Source organism: Ceraceosorus guamensis (assembly GCF_003144195.1).
Source record: "Ceraceosorus guamensis strain MCA 4658 unplaced genomic scaffold IE81scaffold_50, whole genome shotgun sequence".
Taxonomy (NCBI): Eukaryota; Fungi; Basidiomycota; class Exobasidiomycetes; order Ceraceosorales; family Ceraceosoraceae; genus Ceraceosorus; species Ceraceosorus guamensis.
This window is the reverse complement of record NW_020290045.1, coordinates 27,415-50,767: the sequence shown is the minus strand read 5'-3', so window position 1 is coordinate 50,767 and position 23,353 is coordinate 27,415. Positions and strand designations below refer to the sequence as shown.

The 23,353-nt window shown below is 55.7% G+C and overlaps 8 protein-coding genes across 8 annotated transcripts; 2 read left to right on the top strand and 6 right to left on the bottom strand.

The window, feature by feature from the left end:
* The first annotated feature begins 650 nt into the window (after positions 1-650).
* Positions 651-7,942, top strand: IE81DRAFT_315743 (hypothetical protein). Its single transcript, XM_025512537.1, has 4 exons — positions 651-1,356; positions 1,421-3,735; positions 3,804-6,041; positions 6,112-7,942. The coding sequence occupies exons 1-4, from the start codon at positions 1,011-1,013 to the stop codon at positions 7,849-7,851; spliced, it is 6,639 nt and encodes a 2,212-aa protein (XP_025368209.1). The 5' UTR covers positions 651-1,010; the 3' UTR covers positions 7,852-7,942.
* On the bottom strand, positions 7,893-10,783 carry IE81DRAFT_324964 (RCC1/BLIP-II). The gene is made up of 4 exons (XM_025514379.1): positions 9,725-10,783; positions 9,293-9,586; positions 8,861-9,208; positions 7,893-8,784 (listed from the first exon to the last, which is right to left on the bottom strand). The coding sequence occupies exons 1-4, from the start codon at positions 10,545-10,547 to the stop codon at positions 8,252-8,254; spliced, it is 1,998 nt and encodes a 665-aa protein (XP_025368208.1). The 5' UTR covers positions 10,548-10,783; the 3' UTR covers positions 7,893-8,251.
* A 641-nt stretch (positions 10,784-11,424) lies between these two features.
* On the bottom strand, positions 11,425-13,882 carry IE81DRAFT_315739 (putative inosine 5`-monophosphate dehydrogenase). Its single transcript, XM_025512536.1, has 3 exons — positions 13,467-13,882; positions 13,047-13,382; positions 11,425-12,787 (listed from the first exon to the last, which is right to left on the bottom strand). The coding sequence occupies exons 1-3, from the start codon at positions 13,630-13,632 to the stop codon at positions 11,667-11,669; spliced, it is 1,623 nt and encodes a 540-aa protein (XP_025368207.1). The 5' UTR covers positions 13,633-13,882; the 3' UTR covers positions 11,425-11,666.
* An 85-nt stretch (positions 13,883-13,967) lies between these two features.
* On the bottom strand, positions 13,968-17,205 carry IE81DRAFT_337914 (hypothetical protein). The gene is made up of 3 exons (XM_025515519.1): positions 15,569-17,205; positions 14,681-15,494; positions 13,968-14,594 (listed from the first exon to the last, which is right to left on the bottom strand). The coding sequence occupies exons 1-3, from the start codon at positions 16,910-16,912 to the stop codon at positions 14,401-14,403; spliced, it is 2,352 nt and encodes a 783-aa protein (XP_025368206.1). The 5' UTR covers positions 16,913-17,205; the 3' UTR covers positions 13,968-14,400.
* Positions 17,206-17,664: 459 nt separating this feature from the next.
* On the bottom strand, positions 17,665-18,225 carry IE81DRAFT_195666 (hypothetical protein). The gene has a single exon (XM_025510828.1). It carries the CDS (start codon positions 18,098-18,100, stop codon positions 17,786-17,788), a length of 315 nt encoding a protein of 104 aa, XP_025368205.1. The 5' UTR covers positions 18,101-18,225; the 3' UTR covers positions 17,665-17,785.
* A 41-nt stretch (positions 18,226-18,266) lies between these two features.
* Positions 18,267-18,683, bottom strand: IE81DRAFT_275513 (hypothetical protein; the record flags this gene model as incomplete). Its single annotated transcript, XM_025511455.1, has 2 exons — positions 18,267-18,304; positions 18,461-18,683. Coding segments are annotated over 2 exons (261 nt in total), but the record flags the coding sequence as incomplete, so codon positions are not given.
* Positions 18,684-19,353: 670 nt separating this feature from the next.
* Positions 19,354-21,625, top strand: IE81DRAFT_195653 (Phosphoacetylglucosamine mutase). Its single transcript, XM_025510827.1, has 5 exons — positions 19,354-19,590; positions 19,674-19,791; positions 19,864-20,253; positions 20,326-20,781; positions 20,865-21,625. Exons 1-5 carry the CDS (start codon positions 19,451-19,453, stop codon positions 21,447-21,449), a joined length of 1,689 nt encoding a protein of 562 aa, XP_025368203.1. The 5' UTR covers positions 19,354-19,450; the 3' UTR covers positions 21,450-21,625.
* Positions 21,626-22,000: 375 nt separating this feature from the next.
* Positions 22,001-22,396, bottom strand: IE81DRAFT_348664 (hypothetical protein; the record flags this gene model as incomplete). The annotated part of the gene is made up of 1 exon (XM_025516286.1): positions 22,001-22,396. One exon carries the CDS (start codon positions 22,394-22,396, stop codon positions 22,001-22,003), a length of 396 nt encoding a protein of 131 aa, XP_025368202.1.
* Positions 22,397-23,353: the final 957 nt, after the last annotated feature.

Sequence of the window (23,353 nt, the reverse complement as noted above, 5' to 3'; positions counted from 1 at the left end):
AGCACGACTCGTCCATGAGCATCATCATCAGCATTTGGCTCACTTAATATGATCAGGGTGCCATTTCTCTCACCGACTAGCTGCCATGCACAAATCCAGATCACGCTCAAGCTGCTCATCGGAAGTGCGTCAGCGCTTACGGTATACTATCCACGGGCGCGATGCTGAGGAGAGAGGCAATAATAATAAATACTCGCGCTGCTCCCGGATCAGTGCGACTCACGACTACACTCAAACTGGTGACTGTAGGTATGTTGTGTGTGTGCTGTGTGGGTGCTGTGTGGAGGCTGTCCGTCTCCGCGGAAAGGGTCCGCGCGTAGACCGTCGGATCAAATCCGCCGCTGCTCCGCCCTGCTGCTGACCCATCAGGTCGAAAGTCGCAGAGTTGCTTTCAATTGTAAGACTCCAGAACAATCTTGCGCCTTGATCGGGTCAAATCACGGAGTGGATATACTATCACGTGACGAGCGATTGGAGACACTAGGCAAAGCTGAAACGCGCAGGCTGTGCTGCATACATATGCTCAGCAGCATGGAGGCGCGGATCAGGGGTTCTGCAAAGCGCGCGCGTCAAGGCGGGCCGGACATGCGCGGCGTATATTTCGACGAACGGGTCTCCAGTCCATGGCAACGCTTTCCTCCTTCACAGCACCGATCCTTAATGTCTATGGTTGCAGCATCCGCCCACCACTCGTATACCCTGGTCTGTGCAAGGGACTAATCTTTGCTGCGACTCGCCTGCTGCAACCTGACAAGCTGCCTAGTCATTCCCTTCCCCAGCCTGCTTTACGACTCTTCGACATACAGTTCCGAGCTGGAAATCTTGCTGCGATTTTTTCGACATCTGCTCTTTGCCTGGAACGCACACTTGGCACCGCACTCACGACTTAACGACACCCGACTAAGATTCGCACAATTGCTCGCATTTTACCAACAACAGGTGCCAGATTGAAGGGGACAAGTTGAGACATCAACGGAAGCTGACGCTGCATTCCTTTCAGCACATCGAGCATGGTGGTCTCGGATCTCCTGCACGTAGTGCTACCGGACAATGCCACTATCCTGTCAGCTTCTTTACCCATTTACGCTGGGTCAACTAGAGATGGCACGCAGCGCGAGTCTACCGTCTCGAACCTGCTCGCGACGTTACTTTCGGAGACAGTGAACGTCGGGCCATTGACTCGAGTGTTCGGCTCGCATTATGATCCTTTGGCAGCAGCAGATACTTCCAATGCCTCAAGCGCGCCGCCTCTGTGGTATATAGACGCTCGCGGTATGAGCTGGGCGCTGCAGACTGTTGAAAGCTCGCAGCCCAATCGAGAATGGGATGACGGAGAGTTGGAAGCGTTGGGAGATGGTGAGTAGTGGGTTGTCTTTTGTGAGTGGCCACGCAGTTTAGCTGATGCCCTTGCGCCATTCAGGCTTGATTCCTCTCGATACGCCGATATTCTCCTATTTGCATGCTCTGCTAATGCCTCAAGCCGACGGCTCGCTTGCACCTACGCATGCTCCGCTATCAAAGGCACTGGCGGGGACCTTGGACTCGAATGTCGCTGGCTCCGGCTTTTCTGACTTTGCGCTCTCGTCACATCTGCACGCTCCTAGACTTCGACTGGTGTGCGGGGCACCTGGACTGGCCGTCCGAATACGATTCGCGCATGTCCCAGAGATCTATGATGGGTGGGACGGCAGGGTGTGCTTCTTGCCTGCGCCAGCCGCACTCGAAACTGGCAGCGTGGGAGCGGGTTCAACAGCTGCGGACCTTCTCGAAGCGGTGTGCGACGAGCTAGGCATTAGAAGAGTCGTGCTGCAAGGCAGCAAGTCCGCGAGGGTGGAATATGGTCTTGCCAGCTTGCCTGAATCGCCATCCTCTGCCCCTGCCCCTGTGCCGCCTCCAGCTGCGCTGCCCGCGCACACCATTTTGCCGCCTCTGCTAGCGACGATGCCGGGGCCCCCCTTGGAATACCCCGGCCTCCTCTTTACCATTTCGGCGACTTGGCTCAGCCGCCTCGGAACTGTTGCGCAAGGATTTCAAAAACATGCTCGTAGAGCTCCAAGCTCCGAATCGCCGCCACGGCCTTTCCTGCCTGAGACTCGACCCCAGACTAAGCCCGGCATGCTGGGACTTTGGGCTGCGAGTCTTGGGCGAAACGCAGCGGCGCCTGCTCAGCAAAGTTCAGAGATATCAACCACAGGATTGGCGGCTGGGCCGAGCACTGGCGATCCAGGATTAGATGCACTCAGCGCGGATACGAGCATCATCGAGGAGGACGAGGAAGAAGCGAGCGGCACCTTGAAAGGTGTGAATCCGCATCATCTTCAGCAAAATACCGATGACGGCTCGCATACACTGACGTCAGCCGAACGAGAGGCTGCGGCCATGGCTGCCGCGGCCAATGCTGATCGTGAAGCTCGCCAAGGAGCTGCGAACGCGCAAGGCTCTTTGTCACAAGCTGCCGCGCATGCGCTGATGTCGCCGAAAGCTCGAGGAAAAGGCCAGCCTCATACTGCGACCGCACGCCTCTCACGAATGTTTGATAGCTGGGGAGTAGCGGCGCCAGACTCTCCAACGAGTCCAATAGCCACTCAAGAACATGCAACTGGCTTTCCGAGCACACCCACTCCGGCCATCGCGGGGAGATCTCGCTCAATTGGAGGTGGTGGGGGACCGGGTCGCGAAGTGAAGGTGATGAGTGTCAGTGGACCGCTGGAGCTGGAGAGATCCCCAAATTCACCGCGCGTTGGGGCTAGACATTCGCCACTTGCGCAAGCTCTTCCTGCTGCCGGCTCGCCGCTCGCGCACGGCAACGCTCAGCTGACGGGAGAAGAATTGGCGAAACGATTCGAAAGCTTGATGGCGGACCTTGGAATGAAGGGGTCCAGCAGAACCGCAATGCTCGCTTTGCCAGATGATCGCAAGCGCTTCTTGATCGGCCAGAACGAGGCTAGCAGGTCGGCCAACGGAGTGCCTTCGACGCCCTCGCGCTCAGCGAGCGGCTCTCATGCTAGACCTCTGTCCCCCCAATCTACTGGTGCAGAAACGGGTGGCTTTGCCGACACTCTGAGCAGAGCAAGTACAGCTCTCACTGGAGGCTGGGCTAATCGATTCAGTATTGCGAGCATTGCAGGCTGGGGCGGAGAGGAGAACGCCAGTCCGAGATCGAGTTTAGCGACTGCTCAGACTGGCGGACAAGAGAGCGCGGATAGTCGACCTTCGACTGTCATGACGGACGACGGCGCCGGGATACCAGAGCAAGGCTCGGGCGCATACCAAGCAGCCGGCAGTGCTGCAGAAGCCGCGCTCAAGTCGCATCATACAGGCAGTAGTGGACATGGCGCAAGTTTGTGGAGCAGCTGGTGGGGTGGAGGCGTCAGCTCGCTCACTTCCGCAGATCCCTCGGCGCTTGCTGCTGGGGCCAGTGCAGCACCATCTCATGCGGCCGAGCGCTACTCGCCCGCTTTCTTTTCCAATGCGCTCCTCAGCGGCAAGCTGAACCGCAAGGACTTGGTCAAGCATCTCATCAGCTTGAGGGTGACATTGTCCTCGGCGAAACTGATGTGGATCGCTGGATTCTTGGACGCGAGAGGTCTTGAAGCGCTCGAAAATCTGCTGAGGCTCGAGAGTGGCCCGCTTCTTACTGCCCGTCTCGGCGACAAGCGACAGGACCGCCAAGAGATGAGCGACGTGATCATCGGCGAGTGCATCAAGTCCCTACGTACATTGATGAACACAGAGGTGAGTGCGCATGATGGGCGAGTCGCCACTCCCCAGACACTGACCTCAGCGTCCATTCTTAACCTCAGCTCGGATTTGAAAGAGTCCTCCAGCAGGGGATGCTAATTACGTATATTGCGTATGCTCTGCGAACGCCCTCGTACAAGCTCAGGTCTCAAATAGCCGACGTCCTTGGTGCTCTTTGCGTATTAAGCTTGGCGGACGGTCACCGACTTGTGTGCGCTGCTCTGTCTGAGCTGGCTATTGCTTCAGGCGAGCGCTTCCGCTTCGCGTTCCTGGTTGGAAGCTTGAACGTGTCCAAAACGCGAACGTCCGATGCGGATAGCGAGACGAGTAGCTCACACGAAGACACGAACGAGGAGGCAGACGAAGACGAAGCCGCCGTGTGGGAATACCGTACGTCGGCCATGGTGCTTGTCAACGCCATCACCAACAGCCCTGAAGATTTAGAGGAGCGCATCGTTCTGCGCGACGAATTTGCAAGGCGTGGGCTGAACGAAGCGATGGTTGGTCTTCGCTACGTCGAGCCACCGGATGCGCTGCTCGTACAGCTCCATGTGTGGGCCGAGGAGAAACAAGAAGACCAAGCAGAGCTGCACGACCGAACATTGCGAAACAACGCTGGAAAAGAAGGCACGAATGCCGATGGAGCAGGCCTCAGCTTGAGCACTATTGGCGAGGTTGGAGAGCTCCTTCGAGTCGCGCAGCTTGACAGCCCGGACCTGTATCCGCTGATCTGCGACATGGTCCGCAGCACCACGCAGATACTCGCCCGAGACATTGACTATCAGCTCAAAGCTGATCTGCTCTTCGTCCTAGAGAAGTTCCTGGAGCATGGCGTTGAAGTTGTCGATTTCGATGAAGGCTGGAGGTCATTCATGAAGGCGTACCTGACCAGTGTGCAGCATATTGTCGGCAAGCATGCTATGATCAAGGCGAATCGACTCAGCGACACCAGTACGGTTCCGAGCTCCTTTGTTGAAGAGCTTGAAGGTCTACGTGCGAAAGTTGAAGAGCTCAGCGACGAGCGCAGTCAGCTTAAAGCAGACCTCAACGAGTCGATCGCGCAAGCCAACACGCTCCGAGGATTGCCAAGAATTTCGGACGGCGGAACAGCCTCGACTTCAGGCGAATCCGCTTCCGGGCCAAAGCGCGGCGAGAGGGAGAATTTTGCTGGAGTCATCCAACGTCTTGTGCAAAAGGAGAAACAGGTCTTGCAACTCCAATCCGAAGTGGATCGTCTGACTGCATCCCGTCCCCCCGATCGCTCCGGGGCGCCTGACAGCGAGGAGCATGCGAAGCGAGAACGTCTGGAGCGCAACAGGCAGTGGTCGAACCTAATGGAGGAGATCGCGCATCACAAAGAGCGCATTGCGGACACCGAAGGCCAGCTGGAGTCGCGAGAGCGAGAAATCAAGTACCTGAAAAGGGCTCTTGAGGCTGTATATGGACGCTTCCAGGCATCTGTACAGCCCGATGCCGCGACCGGCTCGACCTCGGTCAAGCCGTCTCTGGCCGACACGCCCACACCATTACCCTCACAAGTCGATGCTGATACGATGGCTCAGCGCTCTATCGATGCGCTGGCTGAGAAGGACACCGCCATCGCCACTTTGCGGGCCGATGTAGCCAAGCTGCAGGATCAGCTCGTTCGTCGTACCCAAGAGTCGATTGAGCGAGACGCGGTCACTCAGCAATCGCACTCACAGCTGCTTGCCAAAGCTACAAGCGAGGCGGACGAGCTGCGTGCAGAGCTCACGAAGCTACAAGGGCTTCTTTTGCAACTGCAGCTCGCGCCTACCGGCGCACAGGCCCAAAGTACTACTGCGTCCTCGGACATTGCCCATCGCGCTGCACCCGCACCGCCAATGTTTCCCACTCCTACCGCCATCGAGAATCCCACTCCCGCCGCTGGTCATGCGCCCGCTCCAACCCCACCCCCACCCCCGCCCGCTCCAGCTCCTCCCTCGGGATCCGGCCAAACCTTGCAGGCAGACATGGGGACTGATGCGGATCCAGCGACTCTCGCCCCTCTCGCCCCGCTTCCTCCTCCTCCTCCCCCGCCACCGCCCGCACCAGCCATCGGCCAAACTCAAATTGTACCCCTGGCTCCGGCTCCACCACCACCACCTCCCCCTCCTGCAGGAGCACCGCTCGCACCTCCTCCGCCACCGCCGCCTCCTGCTCTTGGAGGACCGCCCGTACCTCCGCCCGCCCCTGATGCGCCTCCCGCCCCATCTGCTCCTGGCTTCCGAATGATGCCGAAAGCTCCAGCCCTACCGAAATTTCCCGCGAAGAAGCGTCGCGTGAGTTTCTCCCTTCCTTCTAGCCATATCCGAACGTGCTGACATAAGTGACGCTCCTACGCGCAATCAGGCTTTGTTCTGGAATAAATTGCCCAACAATGCGCTCGCTAGAACAGTTTGGCACGACCTGCCCGCTACCTCCAAGATCGATCTGCAGATTGACGAGCTAGACAATCTCTTTGCCCTAGACAAAGCTGCCGCTCCTACTATCGCGCAGGCGCAAATCGCTGTAGGGAGATCATCTGCAAAGAAGGCGGCTCCGGCGACAGTCATCGACCCATCTCGGGCGCACAGCGTTGGGATCCTGCTTGCCCGTATCAAGCTCACATTCCCTCAGATCAGACAAGCGATCTTGGAGCTGGACGAGGAGAGACTTTCCTTGGACAATTTGCGGGCCCTCAAAAATTGTTTGCCGACCACTGAGGAGGCAGAGATGATTCGCGACTACGAAGGCAATGTCGCTCAACTCAGCCGGGCGGACCAGTACTTCCGCGAAATCGTTGGCATTCCAAAGCTTGGCGAACGGCTCACTAGCATGACCTTTATGCGGAAGTTCGAGATGGATCTTGAGGAGCTCAAGCCTGACCTGAAAGTGCTCAGAGATGCTTGCGACGAGATGAACGCCAGCGAAAAGTTCAAGCACGTTTTGCAGACTGTGCTCATGCTCGGGAATGTGCTAAACGGTTCGACGTTCCGTGGAGGAGCCATCGGCTTTCAACTGGTCGACCTGCTCAAGCTGCGTGACACCAAACCGGCAGTCGCAACGCCTGCGACGCCTTCGCTCTTGCACTATTTGGTACGCTTGCTGAATCGCTCAGACCGCACTCTGGTGGGCTTTTTGGACGACCTGCCCCATGTCGAGGCGGCTGCAAGGCTGTCCACGCAGTCCATCATGGCTTCCATCACTGCCCTACTAGGTGGTCACGAGCAGGTGCGCACGGAGGCAGACGTGTTGCAAAGGATTCCCATTTCCCCCGCTGGTGATCGCTTCCTATCCGCTACGGGCGTCTTTTTGACGACGACGACGTCCCAAGTCCGAGCACTGCGCTCGGCAGGCGACAGTATTCAAAATGACTTGGTCCGGCTGGTCGCGTACTATGGCGACGATCCGGCCGTCGTCAAGCCCGAGGAATTCTTTGGGCTTGTAGCGAGCTTTGGACAGGCATTGATGCGTGCCGAAGTCGACGTCTTGGAAGCCGATCGGAAAGCCGAGCTGGAAGTGCAGAAGAAGGCAAAAGCCAATTTCGGCGCCGGTCTTCGCCGTCTAAAGATACCAGAGCCTATCGGACCAGAAGTGCGCGGCCCTCTTGCGGGTGGGAAGAAGGGCGCGGCTGAAGCCGACAGGGTCAGCAGCTCAGACACCAAGTCCTCCGAAGGCGAAGCGACGACTCGGACGGCAGAGGAAGAAGCCGAGGAAGAAGCCGAGGAAGCAGATCAGCTCTCCCCCGTCGGCTCGGACCTTACACCTACCGCTTCTGGCACATTGACGGGTGCGCGGTTCCGGTCTTGGGGAGCAGCCGCTGCGGCCAGCCTGGACAAGTCGCGCTCGTCCGGAGTGCCTGCGGACGACCCTTTGCGCAAGAGCTACCGCGGTGGTCGTGGACAGCTCGATGAGGCGATCAAGGAGCTGAGAAATGGCGGCAGAGCTCATCGCGATCACGGTGTCGGCGGAATAGTCGAGGGAAGCTTTGGCAAGTCGGCAGGCGCGGCGCTGGGCAATGGACGAAAGAGCCTTCGGAGACAAGATACACTCAGAGTGGGCGGATCTGGTGGACATCGACCTCTTTCACGCGTCTTTTTGGATCAATGAGCGGAACGTTGCTCAATTTGAACGCAGGGTGGATCAACGCGATTGGAACTGAACAATGTAAAATTTGCGTGTAATATTATTACAGGATGATTTGCAGATGTCTAGAAGACGTGCGCTCCATTGCATGGTTTGGTGAAAAATTTAGCCTTTCGTCTCGGCGGCAACCTGAGGGGAATTTTGCGCTATTCGCTCGAGCGGGAGAGGAGATGCGATCACGCAGCCCAAGCTTGACTTTGAAGCAGATCGGGCGGCCGTTTCTTCAAACTTTGCGGGCGACGAGAAGATCGCGACTCGAGCAGCTTGTGCAGGCTAAATTGACCGGGTGGACCTAGCTTGCGAGAGCGAGCAAAGAGGCGGATGGGCAAGAAGCGACGATGTGGTAGTGGACTCGATCGCTAGACTATTCATCTGGCAAGATCCAAGCGCCCACCTCTTCCAATCCATCTTCAATGAGCAAGAGTGTGCACTCTCCGCCCGCGGCAATGTCCAGTATCCTCGGGCCTCGATTTGCCTGATCATCAGATTGCTCGGACAATCTCCCGAGTTCGCTATTCGTCGAGCAGGCGCGTCGTTGGTGCAAGGCTGCGGCAAGCCGTAAGGGGGGTAAATGTACCTCTTTGGCTTCGTCGATCCTCTCATCCACGGGCCCCTCAAATATGGCATCAGCGTCTCTCTCATTTAGACGCGATGCGAGTCCCATACCCAACTTTCCGCTCTTATCAAGTCCCCAAGCAAACAATCTTTGACTTTGAGCTTTCGAAGCTGCATCTCGATCGTTGAGAAAGGTCTGGGAGATGGCAAAGATGGCATCGAGAGAAGTGTGCAGTGATTGGACGGGTGGGAGATCAGGAACGCGTTGCAGGGTAAGACTGCATCGGTTTGAAGAACCTCTAGCCATGGGTCCATAGCCTACAGTAAATACTCGTCCCCAAGCTTTTGCGAGTCAAGCAAGGGGAACGTCAGACATGAAGAATAGCTGCGGAACATCTATGCGCACCGAGCAACTTACTGTCAAGCATCACCGCCCAACTACCCCCCAGCTGAATATCCCTCACTCTTGGTCCTTCTTCCTTCGGCCCTAACCCCTCCCTGAGCGCATCTTTCACAAATGCAGTCACCTCCACAGGCTGCCTGATAGCTTCCTGCACCTCTCCTCCAAAAGCTTGAGCATACTCTGAATTGCCCCAAGTCCATACGCGACCTGATCTGCTCTGGGCGAGCGAGGTGTCCCCACTTGCTCGAATGAGCATCAAAGGATCCGAAGCATCCCAAAAGGTTTCGAGGCGAAGGAAAGAACGAGTGAGAAATTGAGGAGAGCAATCGGATGAGCCGAGACCTAGTTGACCGTCCGTGTTGACTGCATGAACATCAAATCAATGCGCAGCTTCCCGCGTGTCAGTTCGTGCATCGACACGTGCGATTGTGCTGATGTACTACTCACTACCCGTCACCCAGACTTCTTGCTCTTGATCACCATCAGTCCCACATCGCTCGATCAACAAGATCGTATGATCCAATCCGTGAGCTACGTCCATCACCCTCATGCCTTCATCGGTATCGCTTTCATTTCCTCTTCTCTTGTTCATCTCGCTCGGATCGCTGCGTTTGAGCAAGACGCGACGTGGAGCAGAGTACAATTCCATTTGCGGTTCGCCTGACTGACTGGTCTGAGAGGCTAGGGAGGTGGAGTAGGGCGATGAGGGGTCTGTAAGACCTAGTTGACCCGTCGTGTGATCTGTAGGCGGGCGAACGAGGCATGGAATGCTGAGCGATTCTTGCGCGTCTCGACTGACACGGAATCGGAAGTTGAAAGGCCTGTCGCGCTCCCTTTAGCCTAGCCTACCCTAGATTCGGATCTAGCCTCAAGACTCACTTCCGAAAGCGAACAAAGCATGCCTTGCACTTGTACGCTTCTCTTGCTCCGCCTGCTGCTGCTGCTGCTGCTGCTGCTCCTGCTGCTGCTGAGCCTGCTGAGCCTGCTCCTGCTCCTGCTCGTGCAAGACACCAAGTTCAGTAACGATGAGCCCCGCAGCATTTCCCATCTTGACCAACTTTACACCTCCTTCTCCCCAGTATCCACCTCTAACAATCCCCCAAGTCGCTTCGTGAGAAGTGAATCCCAATCCCAATTGTCCATGCGTATTCCGTCCAAATGTTGCTATTCGCGTTCGAACGTGTTTCAAACGTCTAGCTTCATGACCTTCTATCGTCCTTGTCCCATTCGGAGCGTTGCTATTTTCGGACCAGAGGCCAGGGTGGAAAGCTGATCTGTCGCCTAGTGTCCGATAGACGATGGCTCCTCCTCCTCCCACATCGTCACTCATATCTAGTCCGACGACTGACAAACCCCTTCTCAAATCCTCAACCGGCGCACCTAGGGCTGCGATCCATTCCTTTTTAAAAGGCACAAAAGAAGTGGTAGCTTGATCCAGAATGGTGCCGGAAAAGAGCAGATGTTGTCGTGCTGAAGTGGTGCTGGTGTGTATGGCGCGCCGATGATGCTCAGGAGCATGAGCCAAGGTGAAAGGTGTGACAGCCGAGGAGCCGAAGGTGCAGTATGAACAGCGCGGTCGCCCACCAGCCACGTCCCACGCTCGATTGGTGCTTGTGCTTGTGTGTGCGAGTGCTTTTGCTGAGTGAAGACCTGAGCAAGGCTCAAGCCTTGCCGCTCTACCGACGCTACCTGCTCTCAACATCCTTCCCACCCCTGCGCGACCCCTCCTTCTGCGCTTCTTCTAGCACTTCTTCTCGTCCTCCACTCGCAAGTCCTCCACACCGATCCCTAACTTGAGCCGGGGGAATGAGCTAGCTGAAAGCAGGGTCGGATGCGATCGAGAACTCGCAATCGTGTAGGGCAATAATAAGGCGACGTCGTGGCAAAAAAAAATTAGCAAAGACGATGCCCTTCTCGACGTCGTCACAGTCACGAGTGTGGATGGCGGATCAAATCCACGTTTCTCAGCTCTTCTCTGTTCTGATTGGTAGGCGCGCATGTCACATTCACGATTGACCCGCCGTGCACGCACGCAACGCCCGTCGGTTGCATCTTCTCAAAAATCGTGCATGATCCGTGCGCGTGCACTTCCTGTTGAGTCGTGTCATCCATCGCATCATCGCATCGTCGGCCATACACGCAAGTCAATGAACAAGGTCGCGAATCGTGTAGCTGTGCCCGTCGAATGGGTTCGCTTTCACTCCGACCCTTCATCTCCAAGCAGCCTTCAAGGTCGAAGCCCGGGGGGACAGTCGCCGTAGGCGCTTCTAAAGAGTACATTGCACAGGACCCCCCAAAGATGCGTGGGACTGCGGCCCTCCTTCTCGTCGCAGCTCGATAACGGACTCAGACTGGCGTCAAGTACGCATTCACGCACGCGAAGCACACGTTCAAAGTAGATGTGAGCATTTCGAGCCTGCAAGTGTTGAGATGGGTGACGCATGTCGTGATTCATAAACAAAAGTTGAGAGCATAATTTGTCGAATGTGGGGGATCGGGGGAAAGGCAGGGAGAGGGGGAGAGAGAGAGAGAAAGAGAGAGAGAGGGGATGTTTTCTTTCAGACGAGAATTTCCCTTATCGGCATGGCTGAGTTTGAGTCGAGTCGTGAGTGAGGTGCAAAGCGGGCGCGGAGGTCAGAGAGAAGAGGCATCATACAGGGCGCTCTGGATTCGTGTGGAGTGCGTCTGCCTGGCGACGTGGAAGGCATCAAGATCGGGGAAGCCGACGCCGAAAAAAGCCGAGCCGACATGGATTGTGCGGGTCGGCGGAACTCGGTCGAGAAACAGCGGGAATGGCGATGCGCAAGGGCAAGCGAACAGATCACTTGTATAGCGTCTTTTCGTACGAGCTCAGACCGTGCACCCCACCCTCGAGCTGAGCACTAGCGGTCCGAAGTTCGAACCTGAGCGTTCCCACCTTGACGTTGTTCCTCAGTTGGTCCAAGCTCTGCACTCCCATGTCCTGAAAGCTGTGCTGCAAGGCAGTGTAGAGGTAATTGATAAAAGGCAGCACGCTACCTTTATCCGTCACTTGGCCCGTAACGCCTTGTGCCACCTTGACCGTATCCTCTTCCGAGAAGTACCTCTGCGTAGCCGCATTCTCTCCCGAAATCTTGTTCGTCTTGCGAGCCATGGAGGTGAGGGACCCCATGCCAGAGTACGCCTTGAACCTTTTGCCGTCTCTGTACACGTAATCTCCTGGCGCTTCCGTCGTTCCGGCAAACAAGCCTCCAGCCATGATGGCCGAGGCACCTAGGGACAAGGCTTTCGCAATGTGGCCCACGTTGCTGATGCCTCCGTCAGCAATGACCGGCACACCGAACCTGTTTGCGAATTCGGCAACAGCGTGCACTGCTGTTCCTTGAGGTCGACCCACCGCCATGACTTCCTGAGTGATGCAGATGGAACCGCTGCCCATACCCACTCTGAGACCGTCGGCGCCAGCAGCGATCAGAGTTGCAGCTTGCTCTCGTGTGACGACATTGCCCGCGATAACATCGATGTGCGGGTAGGTGCTCTTGATCCAGCGAATCATCTCTACTTGGAACACGCTGTTTCCTTGAGACGAGTCGAGGATGACCACATCCAAGCCGGCATCGACAAGGAGTGACAAACGTTCCCGGTCAGAGGGTCTGGTGCCTACGGCAGCAGCGCAGTACAGCTGCTTGGACTCGGGCCTCTTAGAAGCCAATGGGAAGTTTTGGTTCTTGAGAAGGTCGGATCTGGCGAGTAAAGAGACGAGGTTGCCAGCCTCGTCCAAGATTGGAAGCTTTCCTTTTTTGGAATCGCGCAGGATGGTGTTTGCCTCCTCCAAGGTGATGCCCTGCCGAGCCGTGACCAGATCGACAGTCATGACTTCCGTCACCGACACGTCTGGTCGGCGGAATTGCACGTCACGAGCAGTGACGATACCGAGCAGCTTGCCGCGAATCTTTCCGGTATCTAGCGTGCACAAACAAAGTTGGCGGGTCAGTTGAGTTCGTGCTAGACTCGAGGACGAATACGAGCTGGCGAGCAAAGGTCAGTGGACATAGGTTATCAAGTCTCCCCATCCCACCTCGTAAGAGGTTATTCGGAAGAACGAAGGTTACAGCAAAATCGTTGTTTTCATCACGGAAAGCCGCTCAGCACTTGCCGCTTGGTGCTAGACCAGCGAGCAAGTAGCCCAAGAGACGTACTGAGCAGAAAGCAGCTGACTCACCAGTGATCGGTACACCGCCAAAGCCCAAGCGCTGCTTGATATCCAGCACATCTCCAACCTTAGCGTTTGGAGAGAGACAAAGCGGTTCTGTGATGAATCCATTCTCGTACATTTTGACTTTTCGAACCATTTCAGCTTGTTCCTCTGCCGAGAGATTGTTGTGAATGACTCCCATACCTCCCATTAGACCCATGGCGATAGCCATGTCCGTCTCTGTCACCGTGTCCATCGGAGAAGAGAGAAATGGAGTGTTCAGGGTCACATTGCGAGTCACTTTGGTCTTGAGCGATGCAGCAGAGGCTGGAAAGTCAATGTAACCTGGCAATACCAAAAAGTCTAGAGATTGGGCAGGTGCGTGTGTTGAGATGTTAGTCGAGGTTCTTGGGAAGTGAAGATGAGAAGAATCAGATCGCTGCTCACCATTGTAAGTCAAGCCGCCGTGCTGACGGCTGTCGATGAGTTCATCCATGCTCAAGCCATCGCCAGTCTTGTAAGACGCGAGGGTGCTCAGCGCATCAGCAGGGTCGAGCAGCGCCTTGGCCGATGTCGATGGCACGGCCGAGGTGGAGCTTGCAGTGGGTGCCATTGTCAGCAGTGACGAGGCTGTTCGAATCGGTGCTAAACACGTTCGAGGCGGTCTCAGCTGAGATCGCGAGTCCGAATGGGTTAGTTCCAAGTGTCGATGTACGTGGGATACAGAGTCGTTCTGGCTTGCTTTGGGGACAGGCGGGCGTTCGACCTGATCGTGGAGTGCATCAGAGTGCGCTCGCCGCTCATCTGATCAAGGCGGCCCCAAGCAGCCATGACCCACGCACGCTCGAGCACCTCGTCATGACTCCCCCCAGAAAAAATTACAGCGTTCGTGCTGCTGCTGCATGCAAAGTCGCCAAACCGAGCAAAATCATTTTTCTCGAAGGGCGTCGCAATTTCTTTGAAATTAGGTCCCGCGCTGCTCTTTCGGACGAGACCCAAACGCGTCTGGCACAAATTCGAGTCAGAGTCGAGTGGCGCGACGCGACGCGTTGAGCCCACGTGGCACTTTGCGCGGCGTGTAGACCTTTACAAGAGCGCCATCAAGCAGCAGCTTTGTGTGTGGAATTCGCGTCAGACAACGATGGCAATGATGATGTGCTTCTGATGCATGTATGCAACCTTGTAAAGCCGCTTTCCCCCCGAGCGTACCAGAGTACGGTGATACGCAAAGTGTGCAACATCCTCGGTATGTGGGCCTCAAGGCCCCACAACAAACCACAAGAAATGCACGGCTTCCCATCACTTTCTCTCGTGTATCGTGTCGTTTTGCAAGAGGAAGGACAGTGAGGTGACGAGCTGCGCATCAACACGCGAGGCTTCCTCAAGCCTTTCCATCAATGCCCAGCTTGGCGAGATCTGGCAAATCCTCCTTGGAGCTGATAAGCTTCGTCACCTTTCCAATACCAATGGTTCTACCTTCCTCTCGAACGGTGAAGCGGCCCAATTGCGGATAGTCTGCAAACTTCTCAATCGCGATGGGGGCAGTCGTCTCTATGAGCGCTACCACTTTCATGCCTACAGAAGCGATCGAGTTTCAAAACAGGGTATCACGCAAGTCTAGTCAGCGCGTGTTGCATGGAAAGCAACAGCGACGCACTCACCCTTCTTGGCGAACGCGGGAGGTTTGCGACTCTTCTTTCCCGTCTTCTTGTCGTAATAATGGAGCAAAGCATTGAGTTGAATTTCCTCCGATGCGGCGTGAACGTGCATCATGGCCTGAAATCCAGGAGCGATGATGTTTCTCGAGTCTAGGATGGCCAATTGAGCTTCAAATTGTGTGACTACATGGACCGGTTTCTTGGCGTCCGAGAGGACGAAGCCTACGCTTATGTCTTCCGTCTCCACACCTCTGATCTTTACTCGCACATTATCCCCCGAAATAGCAGCTGGCACTTCTTCGTCTTGCTCGTTCGTGATGTTCACCACCTCCACCGAAACCGCGTTCGGCATGACCAGTATGGAATCGCCTTTTCTCACCGATCCAGCTTCCAGTTTGCCCACTACCACCGTACCCATATCCGCGTACTTTTCGGTGATGGGCATTTTCAAGGGATCGTTGATCTTTCTATCGGCCAAGCTGAGGTCGTCCAAAAAGGAGAGCAGCGTGGGGCCCTTGTACCACTCGCCCACACCCTTGGGCAAAGGATCCTTGAGATTATGTCCCGCATAAGCGGACACTGGTAGGAAAGTGACATCCGTCTTTGGATTGAAGCCAGTTCCCTTGAGAAAAGGTGTCATTTTGGTTTGAATCTCGTCGAATCTAGACTTGTCCCACTGGACAGTTGACTCGTCCATCTTGTTCACCACCACGACCAGCTTCTGCACACCGGCAGTCTTGACCAGCACCGCGTGCTCGCGCGTCTGTCCTCCCCTCTCGAAACCAGTCTCGAATTCTCCCCTTCTGGCCGAGATGACCTGTAAAGGGAACAGCGTGCGGCGCGTCAGTACTTTGATCGCTGCGATGCATGATCATAGCAACCCAAGCTCACCAGAATGGCAATGTCGGCCTGAGCAGCGCCGCTGATCATGTTAGGCACGTAACTCTTGTGTCCGGGCGCGTCCAAGATCGTGTAGCGTCTCTTTCCAGTCTCGAAGAAAGCTCTGCCGACCTCTACAGTCTTGCCCTTTTCACGTTCCTGAGGCGTAGAATCGAGTGCCCAACTCAAGTACCAGCTCTCTCTTCCAGCTTCTTTAGCCTCCTTTTCAAACTTTTCCAGCGTCCTCTTGTCCACCATTCCTGTCAGATGCAGTAACTGACCTCCCATTGTCGATTTTCCCGCATCGACATGTCCGATGAACACAACGTTCAAGTGAGATTTGACGTGCGCATCGCCAAAGAGATCTTTAAGCGTCTCTTCGTCCGTAGCCTTGTGTGCCTCGTCCAACACCTTTTCAGCATCCGTCGCGCTCTTTTCTCCGGCAATCTTCTTTTTTGGTGCAGACGCAGATGCAGAAGCGGATGATGCTGAAGCTTTGCCGGCGACGGGCGATTCGGACCGGGATCCAGGCGGGGACGCTTCGGGCGTCGAAGCGGCCTTTGCTGCTGCTTCGCCCTTCAGTGCCGCAACTGCTGCTGGAGCTGCTGGAGCTGGCAAAGCGGCAGCAGGGTCAGACGCACCTTCTGCTGGAGCTGTAGCGGCAGGTGGCGGAGCTGTAGACGCTTCACCGCTTTTGGGAGCAGCCGCTCCGCCACCAATAGAGATGCTAACGGGTTTGCGCGGCGCATCACCAGCAGTAGTCGGCGCCGGTGCTTCCTTCTTCGCACCTCCAATGCTGATGCTGACTGGTTTCCGGGGCGCATCATCGGCCTTTGCAGATGCGGGTGTAGCCTTTGCACCCCCAAGGGACATACTAACAGGTTTTCTGACTTGGCCCTCATCGGCTCCTGAAGTCTCGTCTACAGGTCTCGGGGGAAGACCTGCAGGACCTCCACCGGGGATCGGCGCTCTGGCTTGAGGTGGAGGCGGCAAATTGGATCCTGCAGCCGGTCTAGCTTGGGCTTGACCATGGTAAGGTGATCCTTGGCCTGTGAAACCTTGCTGGGCGTATCCTCCATACGCTTGTTGTTGTGGATATCCTCCATACCCTTGACCTTGGCCTTGTCCGTAGCCATACCCAGTGTACCCCTGTTGTCCGTATCCACCGTATTGCTGTGGAGGAGGCGCTCCTCCTGCCGCGCCTGTAAAGCCTTGCTGGTAGTAATTACCCTGCGGCTGCCCTTGGTGCGGGTTTGGGTCGCCTTGCCCCTGACCTTGACCTTGACCTTGGGCACCACCTGGCTGGAAGCCGGACGCCGAAGGATTGAAAGCGAAGGAACGAGCGTTGGGGTTCATCGTGACAAAAAAATGCGAGCAGCTGCGCCACCTCGAAAGAGTCTTGGGAGCTCCTCTATCTATTGTGCTGGCTTTACGAGAAATGGACTGAGCAAAGCAGACGCACACGTAGAAGGGGTAGGATTGCCTTTAATTGTGGAGCACCAGATGGAAGTGTGAGAAGCGCGATCAAGACGAATGCGGGTACCTCTTGTTCCGAACGGGGATGTGGACGTGAAAATTGTAGGAGCTGTCTCTGTATGAGAGACTCAACTTGAAGGTGCCTTGGCTCGAGAGGCACCGTCGTGAGTGACGAGTGACGCTTGCATACAGCAGGCATGCATGCATGCAGGCAGGCAGGCAGGCAGGCAGTTGCAGCAAGCAAGCAAGCAAGCAAACGCACTCGTCGCGCTGATCGCCGCCTTCCATGAACGCGGTCCACGTGGGCGCGGCACGGCACACCCACGGCCATATGACCTCATTCAGAATCGAATCGCTCGCCGTCGTAGTTTCGTTTTGACCTTGACTCACAGACTCGTGACTCGCGACTCGCGACTCGCGACTCACGACTGACTCTGACTTGGCGCTCCAAACTGCGCGCCGTTCCGATACAGGTTCAAGATTCGACCAGATCACCATCCGTCACCGTCTGACTCGAGAAATGCTCTCGAGTCACACAATTTGCCATACATTGATTGGGTGTGAAGTGGTGAAGGTCGAGCGCAAGCGGTCAGGGTAGAGCGACCAAGTGCACTAAGCAGCGCTCCCAACGCAGCTTTTGCACAGCTTTTACACAATCTTCAATGCGATTGCATGTGTCGCCGTGACTCGCAAAGCTTTGCACGGCATTTTGCCATCCAGCCACGAGTATGACTCACACTTTCGAAGGCAATTTCAAGTCAGCTGCACGCTCTTTTTGCACTCGTGACTCTTAGAGTTCGATCGTACGCTTTCTATATGCGTGTGAGGATCAGGAATGATTTGGACTGAAGAATGCCAAGTCAGCTTGTTGTGATTGAACGGGAGCAAGTCAGCTTGAGCTGATTCCACCCTCGAACGGCTTTCGATATATCTGTCTGCCCCACATCCTCCACCTCCTCCTACATCTACATCGACCCGGCCAAATGGCGTCTGCTTGCGTATCATTTGTGACGAATGGCTTGCGTGAGCCACACCGAGAGCAGAGCAGAGCAGAGCAGCTGCTCGCATGAACCGTTTCCAGTCTCACATCTCGAATTCGAGACCCGACCCTTGCACCTTCATCCAAAGATTCGACGGCGGGTGACACTCAGAATCGATTGCGAAGCGGATGCGTAGAGTGTATCAGAGGGCGTGTGAAGCATTATACTGGAGGCGCGGCGAGTAAGAGTGCGCATCACCTCTTTCCTTTGACAGCTGCTCTTCGTCCTTGACCTGCCCGGAGCATTGCAAGCGAAGAGGTGGAAAGGAGATGTAAGCATTACACGAATATCGTCTCATCAAATCCAGACAAAGTCCCCTTTTCTTCCCTATTCCACCATTGTGTCACACGAGCACCTGCTAATCCCGCGTGTTGACTTGGAAACTCACCCTTCTTGGGCGGGTTCTTCCCATAATGTTTAGCCTTGTCCAGATCAGCCAATCGCTGTCTCTCGTTCCAATCCACCACGTCCCTCCATAAATCCCCTTCCAGCTCTCTACCTAACATGTTGACAGATCTCAAATTGAGCGTAGGAGGATAGTACCTCAACATGCTAGGACCTCTTAATCTGGCACGTAGGATTTTGGATCCGGTTCGCACACCACCCGGATTGGAGAGGCTGGGTGTGGATGTTTGGAAGATGCGCGATCGTGCGACTGCTAACGAGCGCAGAAGATTTGTGGATGAGGAGGCCATGACTGGTGTGGTGATCGTGGTACACAGGATGAGATGTGGCCGCTGAAGTCAAAGTGCGAGTGAGGGCCAGATGAGCTTTCTGTGGAGTGCCAGATCGCCCTGGATGAAGGACCGGATGGGCTGCTTGACGTCTGCTACGTCAAGGCTGCCTCGCTTCTCGCTTGCTCTCGGTCTAAGCCTGGCCTGCTTGAGGAGAGCGAGCAGGATCTGGGGGTGACTATACGGCGAGCGTGGATCATCGGGTCTTGTGGTAGGTGTGAGTCTATCCAATTCACCATTCACTATTCTCAGCCAGAAGGCAACCAACCATGCATGCATGTGTTCCACACCCGTTGCAGGCAACCACGTGGAAGAAAGAGGCCGATGCTGAGTGGGACGCCTACGTGGCTGTGGTCCCCGTGCGTCCGTGCGCCCAACACCAGCCTGCGCGCAGCATGCATGCATGAACCCATCGTAGTAGGTCCATGCGCCCGACACATTAACCGCATCGGCGAATCTGCAGCAGACACACGAACCTATTCACAAGTGGACCGACTCGTCGACGCCATCATCATCATTCAGCATAGCATACATCGACAAAGTGACTTCAGCATAGTGTACATCGATAAAGTGACGATCCAAGGCGCTCTCCCATATCACACTTACCCTTCTCACACTCGCGCACACGCTCCTCACCCACCATCATGGCGCTTCCATCCAACATAGACTTTGCCGTTCGAGCGACCGACGGGCTTCCCACCCTTCTCATCTCCGAAGCGTCCAAATCATACCCCAAGCCAGATGGCATCAAATTCACATATGGCACCGCCGGTGTCCGAACAAAGTAAGTGACAATCCTCTTTCCTGGCCGGTTACCCGGCTTGGCACTAATTGCGTCAACTTGATGTCCCCATTTTGTGCTCGCAGAGGAGATGTACTAGAAAGCACTTGTTTCAGATTGGCACTCATCAGCGCACTCAGAAGCAAACGAATGGGCGGGAAAGTCGTCGGTATGATGGTAACTGCATCCCACAATCCCGAACCAGTGAGTATGCAAGCACAAAATACGCTCTGACGTCGTTGAGTTGCTCACCAAGTCCACCGCTCTTCCACCCAGGACAATGGACTCAAAGCTGTGGATCCACGAGGAGAGATGCTGGCTTCGAACTGGGAGCCATACTGCACAGAAGCAGCGAACGCCTTGACGGACGAAGAGCTATTTGCAGTGCTGCAAAGGCTGATCAAGGCGGACAGTATCAACTTGCAGACTCCGGCAGTCGTCGTTTATGCTCACGATACGCGCCCTTCGAGTCCCAAGCTCGTCAAAGCCATCGAAGCGGGTCTGGCCGCAATAGGTGCAGAGGGACGCAACGGAGGTCTGCTGACTACTCCCCAACTGCACTACCTTGTCAAGGCCTACAACACTCAGAGCACTCCTGATCCGTACGGAGAGCCCACGGAGGAAGGGTACTACAAAAAGCTTGCGGATGCCTTCCAGAGGGCCATCGTGAGTGCTCGTCGTCCATACTGACGCCGAATTTGCGCGGACTGCTGAGCCTGTGTTTGATCCATTGTGTAGGCCGACAAGCCAGCTACCTCTCCCCTTACTGTCGACTGTGCCAACGGTGTGGGTGCGATCTCTTTGCAGCGTTTCCAAAAGTACTTGCCTGCGTCGGCATTGCAGGTGCGAGCTCTTCGCACATCCATCGATACCGCCGGAGCGCTCAACAACGGCTGTGGAGCAGACCATGTCAAGACGAAGCAGGCGCTGCCTTCTGGTTTCGAAAAAGAGGTCGCCGAGGGGGAGCGTCTGTGCAGCTTTGATGGCGATGCGGACCGCATTGTGTACTACTACTTGAATGGGCATGCTTCGCAGAAGGAGAGCTTCAGATTATTGGATGGCGATAGGATCGCTGCTCTCGTGGCCGATTACATCAGCGAACTAGTCAAGCGCGCAGGGATAGCCGATGAAATCAAGATCGGATGCGTGCAGACCGCTTACGCGAATGGAGGTTCGACAAAGTACTTGTCCCAGGTGAGCAGAGCTGAAAGGACTGTCCACGACGTTGCTGTTGCTGAAGGCGAACGTGCATCTGCGTCTTTTCGCCTCTTCGCCAGCGCGTACCGGTTGTTTGCACCTCTACGGGAGTCAAGCATCTGCATCACGCCGCCGAGTCATTCGACGTGGGCGTCTACTTTGAAGCGAATGGGCACGGTACCGTGCTGTTCTCCGACTCTGCCCAGTCACTGATTCGCGGCAAGATCTCCTCCAGCTCTCCTCAAGGTGATAGTCAGTCCGCATTGTCTCAACTATCTAATCTGATCGATCTCATCAACCAAACGGTGGGGGATGCGCTATCGGACATGCTGCTGGTAGAGGTGGTGTTGCGTCAAAGAGACTGGGAACCTGCGCATTGGGACAGTCTGTACACAGACCTGCCGAACAAGCTGCTCAAGGTCATCGTGCCAGATCGCGCGCTCTTCACCACGACGGATGCGGACAGGAAACTCGTCACGCCAGACGGACTGCAGCAAGAGATCGACAAGCTGGTGGGCAAGTATTTGGAGGGGAGAAGCTTCGTCAGACCTAGCGGAACGGAGGATTGCGTGAGGGTGTATGCTGAAGCGAGAATCCAGCAGGAAATGGAGGAATTGGCCAACAAGGTCGCGAAACTTGTTACGGATGCTGCAAAGAATGCTTGAAAGCGCATATAGCCACGGTCACTGATCGCACTCGTTGCAATCGCATCGCGTTATCTTGTGACTGACTCCACGTCCGATTGGGGGCTTTTGTGCTTTGCGCAGCGTGGTGAATGCTTGACGTATAACATCGAATCAACTACAAGCGGCGACCTGTTCCTAATGAGCGACTCAAGTCGCTTAGACGTCGCATTGAGGATTTCGGGATGAGAAGCCTGCTTGTCGGATGAGGGCTTCGAAAGCTGTCGTGCTTTCAACTCGCATTGATGCAAGCACACTACACGAAATGGACGTTCACGAAGTTTGAGGAAGAAATGTGAATGCTCTGAGGATCGAATCAGGGCCCTCTCCAATTCATGGGCCCTTGAGGGTGGAGCATGGCCAGAAGCGGGAGTCAGCGAGCAAGCTTTCAAGGGAGGGCACGACACGCAAGATACGAGTCGAGGCGCAGGATGACTCACCTCGATTCTGCCTCGGGCTGCTTCTAGCTAGGAAGACAAGCCCGCAACGCGTTGCTCGTTGTAGTGCAAGCATAGCAAGAGACCTGCTATACCCTATTCCTGACCTCTGATCCATCCCCACCAACCCCTTGTCACTTCTCGCTCGTTCATTATTCCTGCGCCTCCAGCCTCAACACCCCTCTCCCTTTTTTCCCGGACCATCCTGATCAATCTATCCTTCTCCTCCTGCTCCAATTGTGTCTGTTCGCGAGCATCCAGGTAGGTCCAGAGGAGTTGCAGAGAGAAATAGATGGCGGTGGAGTAGCCCAACACGCGAATAAACGGCGGAAGAATTTGTCGGTAGAAATTTCGATGACGGGAGTGGTCTGTGCGAGGGTCCGAAGGAGGAGGAGGAGGAGGAGGAGGAGGAGGAGAAGAAGGGGAAGCAAAGGAAGAGGAGGAAGAGTTGGAGATGGAAGATTGAGCAGAGGTCGCATCTTGTGAAGACATCGAGCTGTGGTGCAGTGTCGCTCGAGCGAAGTGGCGGGGAGTGAGACGTGTTGGAGATGGGAACAAACGCGACGCGGCCACGCCTGCCAGATGGCTTCGCCCAGCCAAGTTGACCATCTCGTCGAGACCCTATATATGCTCCTTGGATTCCAGCGTGCAGAAGGCTTTGTTAGGCAATTGTGAGGCTGAGATCCGTCTCTGACCTTGCTATGCTTGTAGGCGGGAGACAACCGAGTGCACCAAGCATCTACATGTATGCCATGTCGAATTAATCACCGCGGATCTTAGGTATCTGCTGCCGCCTCGAATTCAATTCGCAATCAGAATTCGCAATCGACGGCGCGCTCGGCAAGCAGGGCGCACGTGATCATCTCTGGCGAGGGAGGCCCCGCGCAGCGCGTCGCGCGACACAGCCTCACGCGCAAGCGTCATCTCATTTCTGTGACGGCAAGCCCCTGCATATAGGCGCGGTGGCTGGATGGTGCACTCATTCAAGATTATTGGCTTAGACTGCACCTGTACCGTACCGACTTTAGACTCGTGACTGCATCTGTACCCTACCGAATCAGTACCGGTACAGTGAGTGGTGAGTAAGTCACAGCTGCCGGCGAGGACGCAGCAGCAGAAGCATTCCTGCAGGGTAGCTGATCTCGGACGCAGTCACCTACAGAGTCACAGTCCGACGGAGCGCACCAACGGACGGTATTCACTCCCACACTCACATTGTACCCTGAGTTGAAGCTCGAAGAGTGTTGAGGTGAGGCGTGGCAATAAAAACAAGACGGCACGTCCGCTCGTCAGCTCGGTCTGCGGCTCTTCCCTCTTCACGCCATCCCTCCAATTTTCTTGTCCTCATACAGTCCTCTCGCCCTCTGCACCCGACGCCAACATCCAGACGGGGTCTTTGTATCGGTCCGCACGGGTCCGCTTCCTCAGAGGTACCGCCGTCATTAAGGG